The sequence below is a fragment of the Gobius niger genome, assembly GCF_951799975.1.
Source record: "Gobius niger genome assembly, chromosome: 5".
NCBI classification, from domain to species: domain Eukaryota; kingdom Metazoa; phylum Chordata; class Actinopteri; order Gobiiformes; family Gobiidae; genus Gobius; species Gobius niger.
Genome location: NC_136856.1, coordinates 2,805,674 through 2,827,066, shown reverse-complemented (window position 1 = coordinate 2,827,066; position 21,393 = coordinate 2,805,674). Strand labels below are relative to the sequence as shown.

Below are 21,393 nucleotides of genomic sequence, written 5' to 3'. Positions count from 1 at the left end.
CATCAGAGGTGATAATGTGCTTTTTCCAAACTACAATTCAATAGTCACATTTTTGATTTCCCTTTTCGTTTTACAGTCGTGTCCTCGTTTCAGTGTTTAAAACAGCCCTCCTTTGTTCCTATGGCCTTGTTTAAAGAATCTGTGGGAGCCATTTTGTTTTGATTGCGTTTGCCTAGGCGTTTATTTGTGCGTAGAGCTCGTGGATCTGATCCCTGAAGTGCTGCCGCAGCTCGTTCCTCTTGGCCTTCATGGTCGGAGTCAGGAGTCCGTTTTCGATGGAGAACTGCTCCGTGTGGACGTGGATCGCCTTCACCTGCAAACACACACCAAACAGGAGAAGCTTCATTTAATACACACTTTCACTGGATTTAAACTGTGTACGGCACATTTCTCTACAAATGCTGAATGTAGTTTTTACATTAATGGCAGTATTTGAGCACAGTAGCATTAACAACATTTATACCATGGTCTGGGTGAATACTGGACTCTGATTGGCTGGTGCATTATTTTGGTATAACCGCACACGAAGTCCGGTGGTTAAATCACTGGGATGTCACTCCGCTGTGGCGTCGCCATAGCAACGCATGACACAGCTGGATCAGATAAAGGCGTAATTAGTGACTGACAGGAACGTATGAGATGGATTTAGTGTTTGATAAATGTTTGTAGAGGAGAGTGAGCAGCTAGGTTAGCTACTGTTAATAACATATGAGCTTTACATTTCTATTGGAAACGGTTAAGGCTATTCATCATTTTCAGGCGTACATAAAATGATCCTGCATTGAAGCATATTTGTCTGGATTAGTAAAGTCAAACATAAAAGTTTCAGTTGGGGGGGTCCAGGTGTGAGCGACTCCACCGCAGCTGTTTCCATAAACAGTTGAGCTGGTTGAGCTAGCTAGCTTCAGGTTAAACGTTGTAAAAGGTAAATAACTCCTGCCCACGAGTGCCGCATATCGGTGTTTACTTCCAGGGAAAAGTGTTTCCGGGTTAGTCCTGTTGTGTTGTGATTCTGTGCTGATGTTGTGTCGTTGAGCCTGACTGAGATCCTCGTAATAGCTGCGGAGAATGACTCGCTCTGAGACCAGCCTTCAGTGACCGGCTAATAACCCACACAAAATAGCCCCGTAGTCTGGCAGATTTAGGGAGTTTAGTCAATGAAACAAACATTTATTGTAAATGTTACGTTTGTGGGACCCTGGTATAAGCAGAGCCGTGCATTAGACGGTTATAATGCCCGACTCCACTGCACGTTGTGGTGTTCTCCGTGTCGTGCATTATAACCGTCTAATGCGCGGCTCCTCGTTGTTTAATCCTTACGTAGTGATGGGCAAAAATACTGTATGTATACTGTGTGAGAGTTCTGGGAAAGAGACGTGTATCAGTGTCAAAGTGGCTCAGTGTGAGTCTCAGAGTTGCTTTGGTTTCACAGCTTTGAGCGACGAGGCGCGAAACCACAGAGGTTTATTGATCCTCACTTTGGTGATTTAACTATAAGTGAGAAATAAATGTGCTGCATTTCCCATGCAGAACGGCAGGTAACGGCGCACAGAGAAAAATGACTCATATTTAATTGGCCTGTGGTTGGTCTGATCATTCATACACCAATATCAGATTGTGAATGATCAAAACGCCACACGCCAGATTAAACTTCTGTAGCACACATTGACTTGATCGAATTTATAAGACGTTGCAGTCAAAAAGTTTGTCCACAAGAGGTCAGTGTTCAAACTGAATGAAGCGGCTCTGAAGCTCAGAATCTTTAATGAGACGTTTTGCCTGGAAAGCTCTGAAGTGTCACACGGCTTCACTCGCCCATCACGAGCGACTTTCACTGAGTGACTTTTATCTTACCTGCTCAAAAGATTTGAGACCTCCCTCTTTGCCCAGTCGCACCATGTCCTCCAAGATGGCCACTTTGACTTCCTGTGGAGGGGAAGTAGACAAGTTTAACCTCGTAACTCCCAACTGAACGGATCCCATTTTCTCCCGTTTGGCTTTACCCTAATCAAAAAGCTTCTTGGGGAAAGAAGCACCAAAACAACCACAAAAAATGAGAAGAAAACAATGATGTAAACGCAACAAAAAAGTGACAAAAACAAAACAAAAATGTGACACAAATTCAACAAAAAAAATGACAAAAATTCAACCAAAATGTGACAAAAAATCAACAAAAATATGATAAAAATTCAACAAAAAAATGACAAAAATTCAACAAAAAAATGACAAAAATTCAACTAAAATTTGACAAAAACTCAGCAAAAATGTGACCAAAAAAACAAACATAAAAAAGGTGACTCAACACAGCAACAACGCGAGGAAAAAGATCAGTTTTGTGGGTCTTAGCTTTCAAATGAGGTGTTACACAGGCCTATAGCCAAAGAGGACAGAAGGCATTCGGTTTAGGCGGGTGGTAAGAGTTTAAAGGCTCAAATAAACAAATCACCTAAACTAAAGGCCCTGGACACAATCTTTAAATAAGAGGGAGGAGCAGTTTGAAGCGTTACCTTTTTGCTGCACAAGTCCGTGAAAGTCCCCGTCAGTCCCAGAGTCCTCTTGGTCCAATTACTGAGGAAGTCCTGGTCAGGAATCACCACAGCGACGAGACAGGCCTAAAACATGCAGAAACACAAGAACAACACCATCAGACAGTCGAGATGGGACAGAATCGCTGCTTCCATACATCACTGTCCTTATTATCTCCCTGCTCTGAAGCTGACATTTCAACGTCAAATTCCAGAAGAACAAGAACTGAACCCACACTCTGAGAATAATACGTTTGTGAACACTCAGTTGTCAAGGAAGTATTTGTCGTCGTGAAGCTAAATCGTCGACTGGACTGGGTGGGTTGAGTGTTGGATGTTTCGCTTCTTCTTAGCTCTTGTGGTCAGAATGTGACACTGTGTATAAGACTCGAAACGAAACATCCTCAGCTCGACCAACCCAGTCCAGTCGACAATGTAGCTTCACTTTGGGAGAATAAGATGAGATTTAAATACTGTTCAACACCATAGAAATCATTGAAATGCCTTTAGGTATCGGAGCCGGTTCCAACAAATGCACACATACTAGTCATTGAATCATTTTAGATTGAGCATTCTATTCCCATACCGAAGCCAGGCACAATATTAAAGTATGAGGTATGTTTTGTTTCAGGGCGTTTAAATCATTTCTGTGGTTTCTCTATCGTTAAAGGGATTTTTCAGGATTTTTGACATGGGGCCTCATTTCCTAGTTGTTGATTTCTGGGGATTTTTTTTTTTTTATTCATGCAGTCCCTTATGTGAACAGTTTAGTGGTGCTAGGCTAGTGCTAGGCTAGTGCATGTCTATGGTAACTAGTAGCCTGCATTAAAAACAGTCTGACCCGAGCACAGAGCACCTGAGGCAAATCATTAATAACACCAGACTAACCATATAAACGTCTGTGTCGACTGAATAATGTTTTAAAATAACTTATATTTGAGCAGCTTCCTGGTTGTAGCTACGCAGCGGCGGAGTGATCTGCTCGGTTACCGGATCTACAGTGGTTTGTTTACCTGCGGCCGCATCACTACACGTGGAATTCACAAAGGAGATTCTACAAATCAGATATGGCAACGTTTGGAGGACGAGCCCATGATTTAGAAGAGGTTTTTAATGCAGGCTACTAGTTACCATAGACATGCACTAGCCTAGCACTAGCCTAGCACCAGTAAACTCTTTATATATATAAAAAAAACATCTCCAGAAATCAACAACACTCTGGATAACTAGGGAATGATGCCCTATGTCAAAAATCCTGAAATATCCCTTTAACATCTTTTGATGTATATCCGACCCACAAAAAAGCAAAAACTGAACAGAATTTGATTTAGCATTTAGTTCAGGACACTTTTATCTAGATGCTAATTTGTATTTTTAGTAAAATCTCCAAAAGTCTGTACATTCATTAATGCTTTCTAACGAGGCTTTGACCTAAATGTGGTCGATGGGTTGACAAAGGCTAAAAACATCTGGATCATTCATAGTCTGTGATGTTTGGTGGCTATGCTAAAGGCTATAGGAAAAGACACAGTGAGCAGGCTAATGGACTAGCGTATATGCTAACTGATCACATGCTGCTTCTCCTTTCTGTTTCTGTGGTTAACATGTTATTATTGCTTTGTGGAAGGTTCTACCTGCAGACTGTCTCCGTGGACAAAAACTTGAGCCAAAGCGTCGCTGCGAACGTAGACGTTTTCGATCTTCTCCGGCGCGATGTACTCCCCCTGCGCGAGCTTAAAAATGTGCTTCTTTCTGTCCACGATCTTCAACGTGCCGTTCTGTGCGACGAAAGACAGTGTTTTAGGGTTGGAGAGAGGAAAGGCTCACGGTTTGAGATGAAGCTAAACTCACTGGGAGCCATTTTCCGATGTCTCCCGTGTGAACCCAGCCGTCGTCATCAATGGTCTCTTTGGTTTTCTCTGGGTCTTTCAAATATCCTAGAAACACATTGGCGCCTTTTACACAAACCTGGAACAAACAAGCAAAAAAACATGTCACAAGCGTAGAAAGGTGTGTCACTAAAGATAATTAAGCCATAGATGGTGAAAAGAATGTACCTCGCCTTCTCCGTTCGCTGCCAAATAATTCATCTCAGGAACGTCGACCAGTTTCACAGAGTTACAGGGAAGAGGCGCCCCGACGTGACCTGCGGGAAGACAAACAATTATGAGAAATGCCAACAAGTATTAGTCATTAGACAGTCAAAGATGGCTAAACAATTCAGGTCTTTTTCTAAACATGAATAAAACAGTTTGCATGTTTTTTACTACGCCACGCAACAAAGAACCTGACCCACCTGTTGATGTTGCAGGACACGCATTAGCAGCGGTTCAAGAATATAAATATTTAGGGGTCATTATTGATTCTAAACTCACATTCAAATCCCAAGCCAAAAAAGTAAAATTTACATTGGGAACTTTTAGACAACTACGGAATAATTTAACTGCAGATGCAGCAAAAACCTACTTTAGCGCCATGATTATGTCACACATTCACTACTGTCTGACGACCTGGAGTCAAACAAGTAAAACAACACTACAGTCAGTGCAGAGAGTTTATAAGCATCACTCAAGGGTTTGGATCAAACGCATAACTCTTACCATCATTGCCATGTTCTCTCAAAATATAGTTTTTTTAGTTGGGGGAATATGATACGGTTTCACGACATTGTACTGGTTTATAGAATACTGCATGGACTGGCCCCGCCCCCTCTGCAGGAATTCATCCCCTTAACAGACAGTGTGGGCACACGAGCCCAAAGCAGAGGAGACTGTGCTGGGCGGCTCACACCTGGAACATCAGGAACATCCCAACACTGTGAACCTTCACTAGATCAGTAAAGCTTTGGCTCCTGGACAATCAGACCTGCAGTCACAGTGTGAACATGTAGGCTGTTTACCAATAGTGTTTAAAATCTCTTATCTGTTTTATTTAATTTGTCTGTGTCGTTTTGTTTATAATGTCTTTTTACTAACCATTTTATCTTGTCTTTTGTTCATGTCTGTTGTGCTTGTTGTTCTGAGAACAGCCCTGCCCTGGGACCACAGATGAAAATGAGCCATTGTGGCTAACTCTGGCATATTTTCATGTGGACTTTGACGACTCATGTTAATTAATATGCACTGTCCCATCTTAAATAAATAAATAATTACCGTATTTTTCAGACTATAAGTCACACTTTTATTTTTCATAGTTTGGCTGGGGGTCAACGGCCAATAGAGGGCGCTCTAGGCTTGTGTACCAGTATCTGCTGCTCTGAACTCAAATCATGTTCTGCAGCTTGCACACTACAAGTAGTGAAATATGCACTTGTGAGGATCTGTTGAAAAGCGGAGGTTTCTCTTACTGCAATGAGGGTTAAAAAAACAAACTAATGGGGGCTAAAAGCTAGAGCCACAGCTGGAGGAACGACTTCACAAATGGGTGATTGAACAACGTGCGGCCGGGAGAGGCTTGTCAAAGGTGCATCAGCGACTTATTACGTTTTTTCTTCTTCATTCTGCTTTTTTTTTGGCTGGTGCGACTTATACTTTGGAGCGACTTATAGTTCAGAAAATACGGAATGCTTTCTCCTGGTATTTGGTAATAATGTCACTTCATCACTTAACATGTTGCTTATTAGAAAAAGCAATATTGAGCCAAAGCTGAAACTAAATATTCCGTAGTTTTACTTCCTGACTGGCAATCTCATTATAGCTGCTCATGCTCCCCTTCGCTGTGCAGCTGTTTCATTAAAGAGAACACATCGAGTGGCTGTAGCTTAGAAAGAGAATCGAGGGGTGGGAATGCATTTCCTGGATACGTAGGCCCTCAGGACAAGCTGGAGAAGAATCAAAGATTACTGAAAAATGCGCTAGTGGCTCGAAACACAGCTCCAGGTATGTTTTTGGTGAAAGAAATGTCAAAAAATCTTGCAAAGACACGGAGAAAATGCAAGGAAAAAGATCAGTTTAGTATAGGCTGTAAACTTATGGATTTGGGTAAAACCAAACTGGAGAAAATGTGCTTGGTTAAGGCGGGAGCTAAGAGGTTAATCCATAGTTTCCCGTCCTCACCTGCGGTCCAGTCTCCGGGCATGGTCAGCGTGCACCCGGCCGTGCACTCCGTCTGCCCGTAGCCCTCGTAAAACTGGACAGGGAGTAAAGTTCCTCAGTTATCAATCCTTTACACTTCATTTATAATTCCTTTGAGTCTCTTTTACCTGGCAACCCATGGCGGCTCTGATGAAGGTCAGGACTGTGGGAGAAACTGGAGCCGCTCCGACCAACATGAGCCTCACGCAGCCGCCCATACTGGCCTGTAGAGGGCGACACATCACAGCGAAACTGTCACATTTATGACTATTAATATAACCTTTTTACAAACAGGATTTTAAATATTTTTACTTTAATCATTATACTGTATTAAAACCTTCAAGACAACATGTTAATTCTCTAACACTGTATATTCAATAAATATTTCATATTTTTCTGTGTCTCCTGAGATGAACCACTGTGTTTATTTGCTGTACAATTACTGAAGTAGTTTGAGTAATTATGACACCTGCAGTAAGTGTTTGCAGTTACTAAAGTACCTGCAGTAAGTGTTTGCAGTTACTAAAGTACCTGCAGTAAGTATTTGCAGTTACTAAAGTACCTGCAGTAAGTATTTGCAGTTACTAAAGTACCTGCAGTAAGTATTTGCAGTTACTAAAGTACCTGCAGTAAGTATTTGCAGTTACTAAAGTACCTGCAGTAAGCATTTGCAGTTACTAAAGTACCTGCAGTAAGTATTTGCAGTTACTAAAGTACCTGCAGTAAGTGTTTACAGTTACTAAAGTACCTGCAGTAAGTATTTGCAGTTACTAAAGTACCTGCAGTAAGTATTTGCAGTTACTAAAGTACCTGCAGTAAGTATTTGCAGTTACTAAAGTACCTGCAGTAAGTATTTGCAGTTACTAAAGTACCTGCAGTAAGCATTTGCAGTTACTAAAGTACCTGCAGTAAGTATTTGCAGTTACTAAAGTACCTGCAGTAAGTGTTTACAGTTACTAAAGTAAATGCAGTAAGTGTTTGCAGTTACTAAAGCACCTGCAGTAAGTATTTGCAGTTACTAAAGTACCTGCAGTAAGTGTTTACAGTTACTAAAGTAAATGCAGTAAGTGTTTGCAGTTACTAAAGTACCTGCAGTAAGTATTTGCAGTACATGCGTGCGTAGTGCAGGCTGAGCAGTACACATGTAAGTATTTGCAGTACATGCGTAGTGCAGGCTGAGCAGTACATGTGAGTGTTTGGTACCTGGACTTTGCTGAAGATGAGCCGGTCCCAGAAGCCGTCTCTCCTCACGATGCCCTTCATGAGCTCGGCCTGTTTCCTCCTGTAGGCGAAGCCGAGCAGCCAGCGCTTCACAGCGGAGCTGGCCTGACCCAAGATCTGCACAAACACACTTTAAAAACCTCATTCACACTTTATACATGTGACCCAAGATCTGCACAAACACACTTTAAAAACCTTATTCACACTTTATACATGTGACCCAAGATCTGCACAAAGACACTTTAAAAACCCTATTCACACTTTATACATGTGACCCAAGATCTGCACAAACACACTTTAAAAACCTCATTCACACTTTATACATGTGACCCAAGATCTGCACAAACACACTTTAAAAACCTCATTCACACTTTATACATGTGACCCAAGATCTGCACAAACACACTTTAAAAACCTTATTCACACTTTATACATGTGACCCAAGATCTGCACAAACACACTTTAAAAACCTCATTCACACTTTATACATGTGAGCGAGGACCAGACAAACGTCCCTCAGGACTAGGGATGGTCCGATATGAAAATGTTCTGCCGATACCAATATCCGATATTTGCCTCACCGCTGTGGCCGATATCCGGTATTTACCAATATTTATTTCAACGTTAATAATCAATAGAAAGGTTTACTCAAATGTGGTAAAGTTTGTAAATTGTTCCATTATTGGACTGTCTTCTGCCTGGGACACGTCTCACACACCAGGATGAAACAATCCTTATTATTAGAAAAATATTAAAAAGACCAAATGCAATGTTGGAGTGAATTGTCATTTTGTTTATGGCTAAATATTTACTCAGACCTACTTATTATTATACTTTCACCCATGTCCTCTATTAATGGGAAACAGTGACACTGGGAATATGCTTGGCTACTATTTATTGTATTTTTTACTTAAACATGTAGCCTACCATGTTGTTTATGCTACATGTTTTAACTTTAAACAAATCTGATAAACTTCTCTGTGGACACACAGCTCTGTATGAAGCTTTGGAATTGCAAAAACAGCACCTTATACTGAACTAATGAGGCCAGACTGAAGATTTAGAGTTGGTTTAGAGCTGGCAAAAAGCAAACAGTAGATTTACAGGATTAGTATGAGCTTTGAACTGCTTTGTTTTCAATGATAAATGTGCTAACGTCGCAAATGCGTCTAATTAAATATGCGCGAAAATGCAACATGACATAACGCCTCGTTTTCACGGGTCATTAACATGATAAAAGTGGGCGGAGTAAAGATGACCTACATGATGTCAGAAAGGTCATGTTTACGTGTCGTAGCCTTTAGCCTGTTAGCAGCTATGCTAGCGCTAACAAACAAAGTTATAAATCTGGCGTCAGGACGGACAAACTTTTGCAACACTCACCTCAGATGTAGCGACAAATAATCCATCAGAAAATGATTCCTGTTAATCCTGACTCAGAATAATGTCCATGGGGCAGATTTAGTCCAGTTTGTTACAGCAGCAACTTGTGGCTCTGCATCTCTGTGGTGTCCAAGTGTCCGCTCTTTGTTTAAACTTAGTAAAAACATTATTTTCTTTTGAAGACGTGTGAATTTATGCTGGAGGTTCTTTATTCTTAGGAGCCACTGTTTATTTTAGATAATTTGAATAAATTGTTGCCCCAGTCAGGTCAGTGCAGCCCGTCTACACTGCTGCTGCATTCAGGTGCGCTACGACATTATGATGCAGTAAATAATTCAAAGGAAGAAAAAAAATCAGACGATATTTTCCCATATTGGACCGATACCGATATGTTGAAAGATGACAAATATCCCTACTCAGGACATACGGGGCTTTCACTACATGATGATGGACTGCAGTATCTGTACTTTGTGCCGTACCTTGTCGTACATGCGGTTGAGCAGGCGCGGCACCACGGGGAACACGGTGGGTTTTAACGTGGCCAGGTCGTCCATCAGCAGTTTGATGTCTCCCTGGAAGAACCCGATCCGCGCTCCGTGCACCAACATCACGCCCTGACCATGACAATCACATCATCCATCATGCACTGAGAGGGTGAAGGATCACAGAGGGACAGACGGACAGGCCGGGACCAAAACAAGAGACCTCATTCATCCAGAGGGTGTCCATCATAGAAAAGGTTAAATCATCGACTGGACTGGGTTTTGGTAAAGTTGAGGACGTTTCGCTCCTGATCATAAAAGCTTCTGTTTCTGACCTAAAGAGCCGAGAAGAAGCTTCTGTGACGAGAATTAGTGTAATAAACCCCTTAACAGAGCACATTTTCAACAGTTTTACCCAAATCTAAAAGCTTCTCCACTGGAGTTTACAGCCTATAGGCCAGTGTAATGCCTCATTTGAAAGCTAAGACCTACAAAATTCACCTACGTTTCTTCCCTGTTTTTGTTGTGAAATGTGATGAAAACACAAACAAAAAGGAAAACGCGACAACAATAACGAGGAAGAAGCTTAGACTAGTTTTGTAGGTCTTAGCTTTCAAATGTAAGTAAGTTAGTAAGTAAAGTAAAATGTGACCAACACAAAAAAGCAACAAAAATGTGGTGAAAACACAAACAAAAAGGAAAATATGACAATTAGGGCTGAAACAACTAGTCTATTATTGAAATAGTCGACAACTATTTTAATAATCGATTCATCGTTATCTGGTTCACACAGACTTAAATGGAACAAAAATGACAAAGAATGTAGTATTTTTGATGAAAATCTACTTTGTTTTTATAGTTAGGGGCTGTAGTGTTTTGAACACTGTACATTTTGTGAATAGAACAAATATTTCCCTTTAGTTTACTCCATCAACACATCCTCACGCAGCGCCACTAAAGCTGAATGTGATTAAAAAAATGAAAAAATGTAATATTCCTACACCATTCATAGCCAAGTGATTAACCTCTTAACTCCCGCCTGAACCGAGAGGATCTTTTTCCTCAGGTTATCAGATTTTTTTCCATCATTTTTTTGTTGGGTATTCAACTCATTTTTGTAACTTTTTTGTCATTTTTTTGTCATTTTTTCTCACATTTGTGTCATTTTTTGGTCAATTTTTAATCAAATTTTTGTCATTTTTTTGTCATATTTTGTCACATTTTTGTGACTTTTTGCCACCTTTTCATCCATTTTTCGTCACTTTTTGTCAATGTTTTCTCACTTTTTTCTCACATTTCCATCATTCCATCATTTCGTCTCAGTTTCCAGAAGCTTTTGGACTGGGGTAAAGCCAAACTGGAGAAAATGTGCTCGGTTCAGGTGGGAGTTAAGGGGTTAATCGTAAAAATAATCAATAGATTAATCGATCGCAAAATAATCGTTAGTTGCAGCTGTAGTGACAATCTTAATGAGGAAGAAGCTTAGATTAGTTTTGTAATTCTTAGTTTTCAAATGTAAGTAAGTAAGTAGTCTTTTTTTATATAGAGCTTTTCACGGACAGGTCAAAGTGCTTTACAGTGGACAAAAACAAATCGAGGCAGCTCTATTGGCTCTGGAAAGAGTCTCCACAGAATCAAGGGAACTCAAGGACAGAGAAGGCTCATTCCAGAGACGGGAGGACCTGTCTCCTTGGGTTTTGTAAAAGGTCTGAGGAACCATAGGCAGGTTTTGACCTGAAGACCTCAGACTCCGAGCTGAAGTGTAGGGCTGGGTTAGGGCAGTGATATAAATGTTAAAGTTCACTCTGAAGGCAACAGGAAGCCAGTGGAGAGACTTCAGGACAGGAGGAACATGGGCTCTCCTGTTGGTGCGGGTCAGGAGCCTCTGCAGAGCTTTGAAATGAGGACGGGAGAAAATGCACTCGGTTAAGGCGGGGGTTAAGAGGTTAACTGCTATTGTGAGAAGTAAACGGAGTCAGCAGATAATCATTTAAAGTGTCTCTTGTTTTTGGCCACAAACAGAGGTACAGAGGGCTCTAAGGGGAGGGACCTACCTGGACGACTCTCTCGAACATGTGAGCCAGAGGGAGGTAGGAGATGTGGGTGTCGCTGTGGGACATGGGGGCGCTGGTCTAAACGCACAAAACAAAGCCATGAATAAACACGGTACCTCCACCACGCGTTCGAACATGTGAGCCAGCGGGAGGAAAGACACCATCACGTCGTCCGAGCTGGTCTGAGCGAACGACTGGAGAGAACACGGACACAGCCACAGATATTAAAGGCGGACATTTGAACAACAGAATCCCGGCTCTTGTGGGTCGATCGCCGTCTGCAGGTGCTCCATTAACGAGTCCATGTCTTACCGTTGTGGTTTTGATAAACGCAGAGCAGTTGGATACAATATTGCAGTGGGTCAACATCGCCCCCTTTGGGTTTCCTGAACACAACACATGAAAAGATCATTCAGTTTATCAAGACTTTGTCCCAAGAGCATCACGGGATTCAGATGTTTCAGTGAATGGAGTAAACCATTAATAATGTCATATAATAAGGCTATGGCATAATATAATGTCCAGAAAGTGACCTGTAGTTCCGCTGGTGAAGCAGATGATGGCCATGTCGTCAGGTTGCGGAGGCTGAAAACAGTGCAATATCTTTAGCATCAACAAATCCAAACGTTCTTCCCATTTAAATCCATTTAAGTCACCTGCGGAGGACGGCGATTCGCCTCCCCGAGCGCCTGCGAAGCAAAAAACAAAATAAATTAGGCGAATTACAAAAGAAATCTCTCCCAAAAGCCATTAAAGCAGCTTTGAGTTGAACCTCCATGTCCTGCAGGCTGATGATCTCGACCCGAGCCTCCAGTCCTTTACTGATGAGGTCATCACTGGGCGCCTGCATCAGCACGATGGTTCTGACCGAGTGCGCCTTTCCGTTCAGACACTGCAGCACCAGGTCCACCTTCTCGGGCACGTCGCACACGATGGTGGAGATGGAGGCTGCGGACAGAGCGGTTACACGGGCTCAGAGGGTTTTACAGGATGAAGACGAGGTTCTGGAGACTTCATCATCATCATCATCATCATCATCATCACCATCATCATCCTCCTCCTCCAAGTGAGTGAATGTTAGTCTCAACTTATATAGCGCTTTTTTAACCTTCATTAGGCCCAAAGTGCTTCACAACAAGGATCCAGTCACTCATTTCTCATTCATACCCACACGCAGACACTGGAGGTGAGGTGGGTGAAGTGTCTTGCCCAAGGACACAACCACAATGGGCACCTGCAGTAGCTGGGATTCGAACCCCCGACCTGCCCTCCCATCCGCACCACTGTCACCCGGTGAAGAAGAGATCTGGTCAATCACAGTGAAGTGTGAACTCTCAGAAGCAGCACTTTAGTGAAGAGGAGGGCTGGGTACAGTTACATCATTACCCGATACCAGTACTTTAACGATACTTTCGATACCAAACCCTGAACGATACTTTTTCCGATACCTAGACTAAAATATTTGTCGTCTAGAACCAGAAAATAGAACAATAAAGTTTGGAAGATCTGCACATTTACAATATTGGGGTAATCTCAGGTCAAGAAATGTAAAGAAATGTGTGAAAAATGGGGAATAACTACGGCAAAAATGGAGGAATATTGGGAGATTTTTTGGGGGAAAATGGGCTAAAAAAAAAAACTAGAAAAAAAATTGAGCAAAAATAAGGAAACTTTTGAGAAAATTTTTGTAAAAATGGCGCAAACATAGAATTTAAGAAAAATGTAGAGAATTTTTTTTATTTTGGTTCGGGACTTGCTGTCAGTACTTTTATTTTTTCAGTACCAGTAGTACCTAAACTTTTTTGGGGGGATGCCATACTCGTATTGTTTAACGGTACCCAGCCCGGGTGAAGAGTGTTAGTCAAGAAATCACACAAACCCATTATATTCAAACATATTAAAGGTGCATTATGCAACTTTTACGCGGAAAAAAGTGGATATTTGTGCGTATTTCACCTTGTAGTGCAGGGGTAGGCCCGGGGGCCAAATCCGGCCCTCCAGCATGGCCCTCAAGATGATCTTGAGAAATAACTTTACTCAAATCAGAGATCGAAGACCTGTTGATCTCTTAACTCCCACCTGAACCAAGCTCATTTTCTCCCGTTTGGCTTTACCCAAATCTATAAACTAATCTAAAAAGTATTAATATAACAACAAAAACAAGGATGAAAACTCAACAAAGGAGCGGCAAAAACATAGCAAAAATGTGGCGAAACAAAAACACAAAAAAAACTATGAAAAAACAATAAAAAATTGGAAAAAACGCGGCGGCAACGCAACAAAAAAAGCTATTATCAGGTTTAGGCTCCATCAGCAGAGAAAACCGTCTAAACAACTGATCCTGGAGCGTCCTAGAGACCACTGTGACGGAAAGTAAAGGCACCGTGCTGACCACTCACACAGCCACTGGGTCAAATACACACAAATATTTAGTTTTTTTTGTTTCACATAAAGAGTTGCATAATGGACTTTTAACATGTTTGAATATAAGAATGCACCTTTAAAAATCCACGATTTTGATTTTCTCGTACTTCAGATACTGTTCAGAGCTAGAAACAAGCACCAGGAAACATTCAGAATCAGTTTATCTAAAGGCAAACACAAAAACCTCATCAGGGGCTTGTAAAATGGGAACAATGGAGCTCTGTGTTTAAATAGCAATGCAAAATGCTCCGTCACTGAGTGGTGAAAAATGACCTGAATGAGCGTTCCTCTGCTTTAGCGCCATCTAGCGGTTACAATATTCAACGGCTATTTATTAATCTAGTATCATTAAACGCAGCTTGAATCAAGGAATCCACAGGTGTGTTTAGTTCTTCGGTAGGCCAAGTAATTGTTAAGTTATGAATGAATAAAGTTCACCTGCAGCGTCAAAATCTTCGATCAGAGGTCTGGACCTCGCTCGAAAAAAACACTTTTTTCATCTCGTTTTCCGCGGCAACAAATCACGCTCCCGGACCGTGATATTTTCCAGTCAATCAGAACACGAGTAGCCGAGTCGAATGGTGCTGGTGACTTCTGCATATTTGCTGTAAATCCTGAGATATTGTGGGGGAAAGTCTCCGCAATCGTGACTGAAAGTGTGGATATTTTTCGAAAAGTCACCATCATGATCATAAAATATAAGAAGTATTCTTTCTTATTTGCGCTTTGGTTTGGGATATAAATGTGAATTTAATCCGCGGCTTTTTGAATGAAGTTATAAAACTTGGCCGCGCCGTCAGCGGCCGCTCTAAACCAAGGCGAGTCCGCGGTGTAGCTAGCGTTAGCCGCGTTAGCCCCGCTCCGCTCCCGCGGTCACGGCCCGACTGTAGCCCAGGTCTGTGGCTGTTTATGGCCCTGACACTTGCCCTGGAACATGCCCTGACACACGGGTAACCAGCGGGTCCGCAGGGCACCCACAACAGCCACAGTGTGAGGCTACGAAAGCTAGTTTCTATGGTATAACGTGTCTCGCTCCAAATCCTCTCTGCTCCGCGGTGCGCACTCATTTGCATAAAGCCACAATGCGGAGTTTTCGAACTACAAATTAGCTCATAAAACAATCTTATTCACATGATTAATTTACCAAAATAACAGAAATGCAATAGGATATGTTTTGCTGAATTTCCACTATGAATTTACAAATTAAGTAACTAAAAAAAAAAAGAAAAAAAATGTCCTAAATATTTGACTTTTTTTTTTGTAGATCACCATTACTGGCTTATTCAAAAAACTATACAAGATATCCCAAATCCCCTCTGAAAGAATCTTCTTATCTAATGTACCAACAAAGCTGAAACCATTATTTTAAACATGGGTGGTGCATTATTTAGATTTCATCTGCAAAATATTGCACATTTTAGCATAAACTCTTATTTTTATATATAAACAAATATTACGGAAATACAGCAATACAGTTTTTGTTCAGATTTGTGTTAATAATATACAGCAAAAGTTTAAAATCAATATCACTCACTTTAAATGTTTTCTGTATCCACCTGCAGTGTCTCGCCTTAATTATTTGTTAAAATATGCAAATTAGTTGCATTGTCTTAGCCCACAATTAAAATCTGACATCATATTTGAAATCCTTGACAATTTTCCGTCTTGATTGTGAATTTTGAGAATGATATTTGGGGAAATGGGAAAGTTAGAGAACAAAGAAGCTGAAAATGTTACCACTTTTTGTGATAAATCGGTCCAGACCATATCCTATTGTTTTAATGGAAATCGATTTCACCAAAAGTGGCCGAAAATGAAAACTGAAATGTTTATAACTTTGGAAGTAATTGATGTATTTAAAAAATTCAAAAAGCCTTTTCATCCTCTTGCTGACCTCTACCATCCTATGCTCTTATGAATATTATCTACTGTATTTCAAATTTTCATCTGGCATTGCTAGTTTAAAGCAGCTGTTGAAGGAAGTAGCAGAGTTTAGGAACAGGTGTGAGGGATTATATCAGTTCCTCTCACTCCTATTCAGACATGTATTCTCATTTATTTTAGGTCCAAAGCTGCACATACAGTGATTTTCTGGTTTTATCCACTGACAGACTCAATGTTTAGTGTTTTTCTCCAGTTCATTTACACGTGTAGGTTGTTTTTACCTTTGTCGATGATGTAGGCGATGGCTTCTGTTCCCAGAGTGTCGTAAAGTGGGACCGACACCAGAGAGTAGGTGTAACAGGCCACTTCTGCTAACGTCCACTAAAAACCAGGCAGAAAATAGACAAGAGCCTTTAACCTCTTAACCCCCGCCTTCACCGAGCGCATTGTCTCCAGTTTGGCTTTTAAAGTTTCATTTAAAAGCTTCTGGATTGGAGCTTACAGACTACAGGCCAGGGTAACGCCTCATTTGAAAGCTAAGACCGACAAAACTGATCTGAGCGGATCTTTTTCCTCGTGTTGTTGCCGTTTTCACGTTCTTTCTCCATCTCCCTTTTTGCCACATTTTTCTTGATCTTTTGTGGCTTTCTCGTCACTTTTTTGTTGCACTTTCATCGGTTCATTTTGACGCCGTTTTCTCGTTTTTTTTCAAGAAGCTTTTAGATTCAGGTCCAAACTGGAGAAAATGTTCTCGGTCCAGGTGGCAGAGACAAGGATGGCACAAATATATCGTTATCATTAAGCCACTATAAAGTATATCTCGACTACGGGTGTGAGATATTGACAAAAATGATTATCGCGGTTTTTTTTTTTCAATATCTCGATATCGATATTCAGACGATCATTTTGCAATCCTTCAAAGAAATGTGTGCAAACTGGCAAAGAAGGTCCAGTTGGTCTTTGACTTGCTGTATCTGACCTATTACTGTATTCACCTTATTCCGCCCCGCCCACTTTTCACACTTTTTGCTTTGTCTCAGCACTTCCGTTGTACAGACACTTCCGGGCGAGCGTGAAGGAGAAGGAGGGAAAATATTCTCCGCTCAAATCTGCAAATCTCATGTTTAGTCGATTGATTTGTGTAAAATGTCCAATGTTCATTTGCACCAACATGTCAACACTGCACCGTTTCTCAGCGCGGCCGAAAAACGGCTTTGTTTTCGTGTAGTGACTGATTTTATGTGGACTTCTCCAGTCCATGTTAACATATAGGAGAAATCGGCCGGGCACAATTCATGGCGGCGCCCACGCGAGCCTCAGGAATAAGGTGAATTGAATTACTAGTAGAGCTGGGCGATTTTTTCCTCCCCAAAAATCAGCGATTTTTCATATAAAAAAAGCTAAAAGTTAGGAAAGTTAGCTAGCTAGCAAGGCAGTGCTACAACTTGTCCTGAGCACTTTCCTCGAAATATGAGCGACTCAAGTGACTTCATTTACATCATTAGATTCTTCATCTCTGTAATGGCTCCATGCTGCCATGTTGTTGTTTTGACTGTTACGCAGGGGAGGGGGCAGCTCGCACCGCGCTACGGTAACTCACAAGGACAACGCCACAAAGTCAGAAAAAAACTGTGGTGTAAAAAAAAAAACACGCATGTTTGGGAGGTCGGAATGTACTAATTATGAAATATTCAATATCACAATTTTGCATATCGTCCAGAGAACAATTTGGATATACATCTCCCACCTCTAATCTGGACGTCAGAGTAAACAGGTCTGTACCTCAGGCCTGTTCTGAGAGAAGATTCCGATGTAGGGGTCCGTCGTTTTGGAGTGTCCTTTGTGGAGAAAGGCAGATCCCAGGTTTTCACTTCGCTGGATAACCTACGATCGCACATTTATTATGAGCACAAGAAAAAGCAGAGAGGAAACCTTATTCAATAAAATGTCTCACCTCGTTGTAGGACAGCCATTCGTACGGCTGCTGGGGCTTCCTGGAGCCTAAACATGGACCGTTATCTGCAGATTGGACAGAGTCATTTTACTGGTGTATTTGAATATAAAGGCGATACAGGACAAGGCTTGAGAACATGAGCCGGTTATAAAGGAAACAGAGTGACTCACTGGAGACGCGGGCCCCTCGGAGCACAAACTCGTACATGGTCTTGGCGTCTTCGTATAGATGTGTCAGGTACCCGTCTTCATTAGCGAACACGGATCTCCGAGCCAGACCTTCTCCCTGAGCGGCGGGAAAGAACAAGTTGTTTCAGTCGAGTCGTCTCCAGGCCTGCCCAGGTTTAGCTCCGGGTTTCGCCCCAGAGACACTTCCTGATGCTACGTCGAAGGACTTTTTTCTTGAATGTGAGAAAACCAAGAGTTCAATCATAACTAGGGCTGAGAAAAGAATCCAGTTGGGTTAAATCGATTCATATTTATTCATATTTCGTACAGAAGATCCTGCTGTGCAAATGTGCCTCATTACTTAAGGTTTTAGTTGTTGTTTTATTAGCTCAATCCAAACACAGTGTGAATAAGAACTAGAAGAGAGGCAGAGAGTGCTGAAGGCTAAAGTAGAAACCGTCTTGTGAAAAAAACGTACAAAAATCAGGTTCTCTTCAGGCTCGGAGGGCATAAGCTGAGGCACTGTGAATTTGTGTGGATTTATTGACGCGTTTCGATCTTCATCAGAATTCTGATGCTGCTACTTCAGGGCAGAAAATCAAGTGTATTTAAACCGTTTATTTTGAATAATTGAATGGATTTCACAAATTACAGGCTGTTTCACCTCCCATTTAAGGTTTAAAACAGTCTTGGGGGAAAGCAGTGAAACATTTTATGGTAGCTGCTGCCACTTCTTTAGCAGGGTTTATACAGGCAAGTCATTTTAATGCTTTTCAATGCGATTTTAACGACCACACAGAATATTTTTAATACAAAAACAACACAAAAAAACACCAAAAAAACCCAAAAACCTATGCATTTATAAATGCTTGGATTTTTAAAAGCAAAAAGGAAACATTTTGAGAAAGAACTTCTGTTATAGGGACTATGGAGTTTAAAAATGTTAAAACTAAGTTTTTCCTCCCCCTACATGTTCCTCCATGTCCTAATGTGTAGAATGAGCTCAGACCTGTTCACCACAACTGCCTCTAAAAACCTGCACTGTCACTCAGAAAGTTGTTATATCTGGTCTGAAGTGCCGTCATGACCTGAGGTGGCAGTAGAGAGTATAAAATTGCCAACTTGCATCTAGCCCCTTTAATCTGAAAGAAAATTAAACAAAACTTTCAGCAAAAGCTGGAACGGAATGTTTTTGGATCATACTTTTTGTATTTTTGATAAACTCCTGGAGTAAAATCGCAGAGCAATGTCACCATTTTCAAAGTAATACTTGTTAACAACATTTCAGGCCTTCATTTTGGCACAGTTTCTCCCTCATATTGTGCAGCGTCTCCACAGACCTGCTGCCTCCTCCTGCCTTAAGGTCGGCAGCGACTTTCCTTTTGTAAATGCCCTGTGGGCGTGTCGTCTTCAGCTCCAGACATTTGTCCCACGGTCACATTTGGTTTTGACCTAAAACAACATGAGCAGCAGTTTAACCAGTTCTGCTCCGGGTGTAATTCCAAGCTGTGCACTTTAATCCTCCGCCTCCTGAGGAATGAGGAGCTGTCAGGTCTGAGCGATCTGAAGAACATACATGTTAAATTAGGCCCAGCCAAAGACCAGTTTGGCTTTACCCAAACCTAAACGTTTACAGCCTGTAGGCCAGAGTAACGGCTCATTTGAAAGCTAAGACCTACAAAACTGATCTAAACAGATCTTTTTCCTCACGTGGTTGTCTTGTTGTCGTCACTTTTTCTTCCATCGCTTTTTTGTCACATTTTTGTTGCTTTTTTTTGTGTCACTTTCATGTTTGCCCTTTTGTGGCATTTTGTCACATTTTCGTTTTTGTCGCTATTTAGACGCTTGTTTGTTTTTAATTTGGGTGGTGGTGGGGCATTAATTCATTCTTTTAAAAACAGACGATTCTGGAAATGGCTAAATGGTAAAATGGAGTCGGCCATTTTATCAGCGTTTCAGACGCTCCATGACTCCAGAGGAGAAGCAGAGACTTCCTGATGATTCTGCTGCTTCACAAAGGTTGTGTTTTAAGAGGACGAGCTGGAGTTTCTGCTCCTGTGTCTTTCTCTCACTCTGCTCTGGACCATTTAACTCCGCCCCTTTCCCTTGAGTCTCCATGGAGACGGTTGTCAATCACAGGAGAAACTAAAACACTTCATGGTTTATTAAGAGGTTTTACTTTTGAGAGTAGACGAGGAATATCTAAAACAACACGGTCATACTATACTTCGAAATATTTTATTTTTTTCTACATGTTGACACATGTTTTTGGCATGTTGCAGTCTGTGTTTGTGTGTGTGTGTGTATATTTAGATTTGTATTTTCTCATGGGTAACATAACACTCCTCACGTGAGCCCTCGTTGGGTATTTTAGCACAACCTGTAAGTAATTCATTCACAAAATGCCTGATGACAAACCTGTTGAAACACATGGCCGTTTTTTAATTCCACACTCAGAGCCAGTCACTGGAAGAGCAGCCGTAGTTCACAACAAACTGTTACACTCGTGGGACCCGGAGCTCATTTTCTACCTTCATCTAAAACTATTTTGAATAAAGTGTTGTGTTTTCTTAATGGGCCTAATTGTAGCTACAGTATGAAATATTAATGAGCAGTACTCTGAGCAGTTCAGCTTTCTTCATATAAAAGATCAGCAGACTTTTTAAAGTATTTCAAATAAAATCGATTAAAATCAGCCAAACTGATTAAAAAAAAAAATATATATATATATACCGTATATATATTTTTGGCCACATCGCCCAGCCCTAGGTGGAAGCAAACTGGACAAAATGCACTTGCTTCAGGCGGGGGTTAAGTGGTTAAGATAACGTTATTATTCTGGTATTTTTGATTAGATTTTTTTCATCAAACTGTCAAAGATCTAAAGAGAAAAAGCCTAAAGCTGCAAAAACAATAATTCAGAGGTATTGTGCATCTCGACGCCTGATCATTTACAGTTTAATTGTTCCAATATCCATCACCGACAGACATGTTCCCCCCCGGGTCGCCCTCACCTGCACCTCCACAGACTGCATGTCGAGGTCGCACGCCGGCGGGAGGCTCTTGGGACGCGTTGCCAGGAAGTACGTGGTCGCCATGGCTACAGCCCCGACGCTGACGAGGGTGGGAGTGGACAGGGAGCGGAGGTACTGGCTGATCTCATCCAGATCTGGCAACCGCACCTTCTGAAGGTTCATAGTGTCTTACGGAGGAGACGAGGAGGAGG

General features: G+C 41.4%; 1 protein-coding gene across 1 annotated transcript; it reads right to left on the bottom strand.

The window, feature by feature from the left end:
- On the bottom strand, positions 1–21,392 carry LOC306963114 (long-chain-fatty-acid--CoA ligase 1-like). Its single transcript, XM_079556575.1, has 20 exons — positions 21,182–21,392; positions 18,171–18,285; positions 18,001–18,065; positions 17,829–17,930; positions 16,328–16,427; positions 12,511–12,686; positions 12,395–12,427; positions 12,272–12,323; positions 12,051–12,124; positions 11,739–11,816; positions 9,682–9,816; positions 7,802–7,936; positions 6,727–6,822; positions 6,581–6,653; positions 4,583–4,671; positions 4,377–4,493; positions 4,160–4,303; positions 2,508–2,612; positions 1,855–1,926; positions 1–313 (listed from the first exon to the last, which is right to left on the bottom strand). Exons 1-20 carry the CDS (start codon positions 21,362–21,364, stop codon positions 173–175), a joined length of 2,085 nt encoding a protein of 694 aa, XP_079412701.1. The 5' UTR covers positions 21,365–21,392; the 3' UTR covers positions 1–172.
- Between the last annotated feature and the right edge of the window lies 1 nt (position 21,393).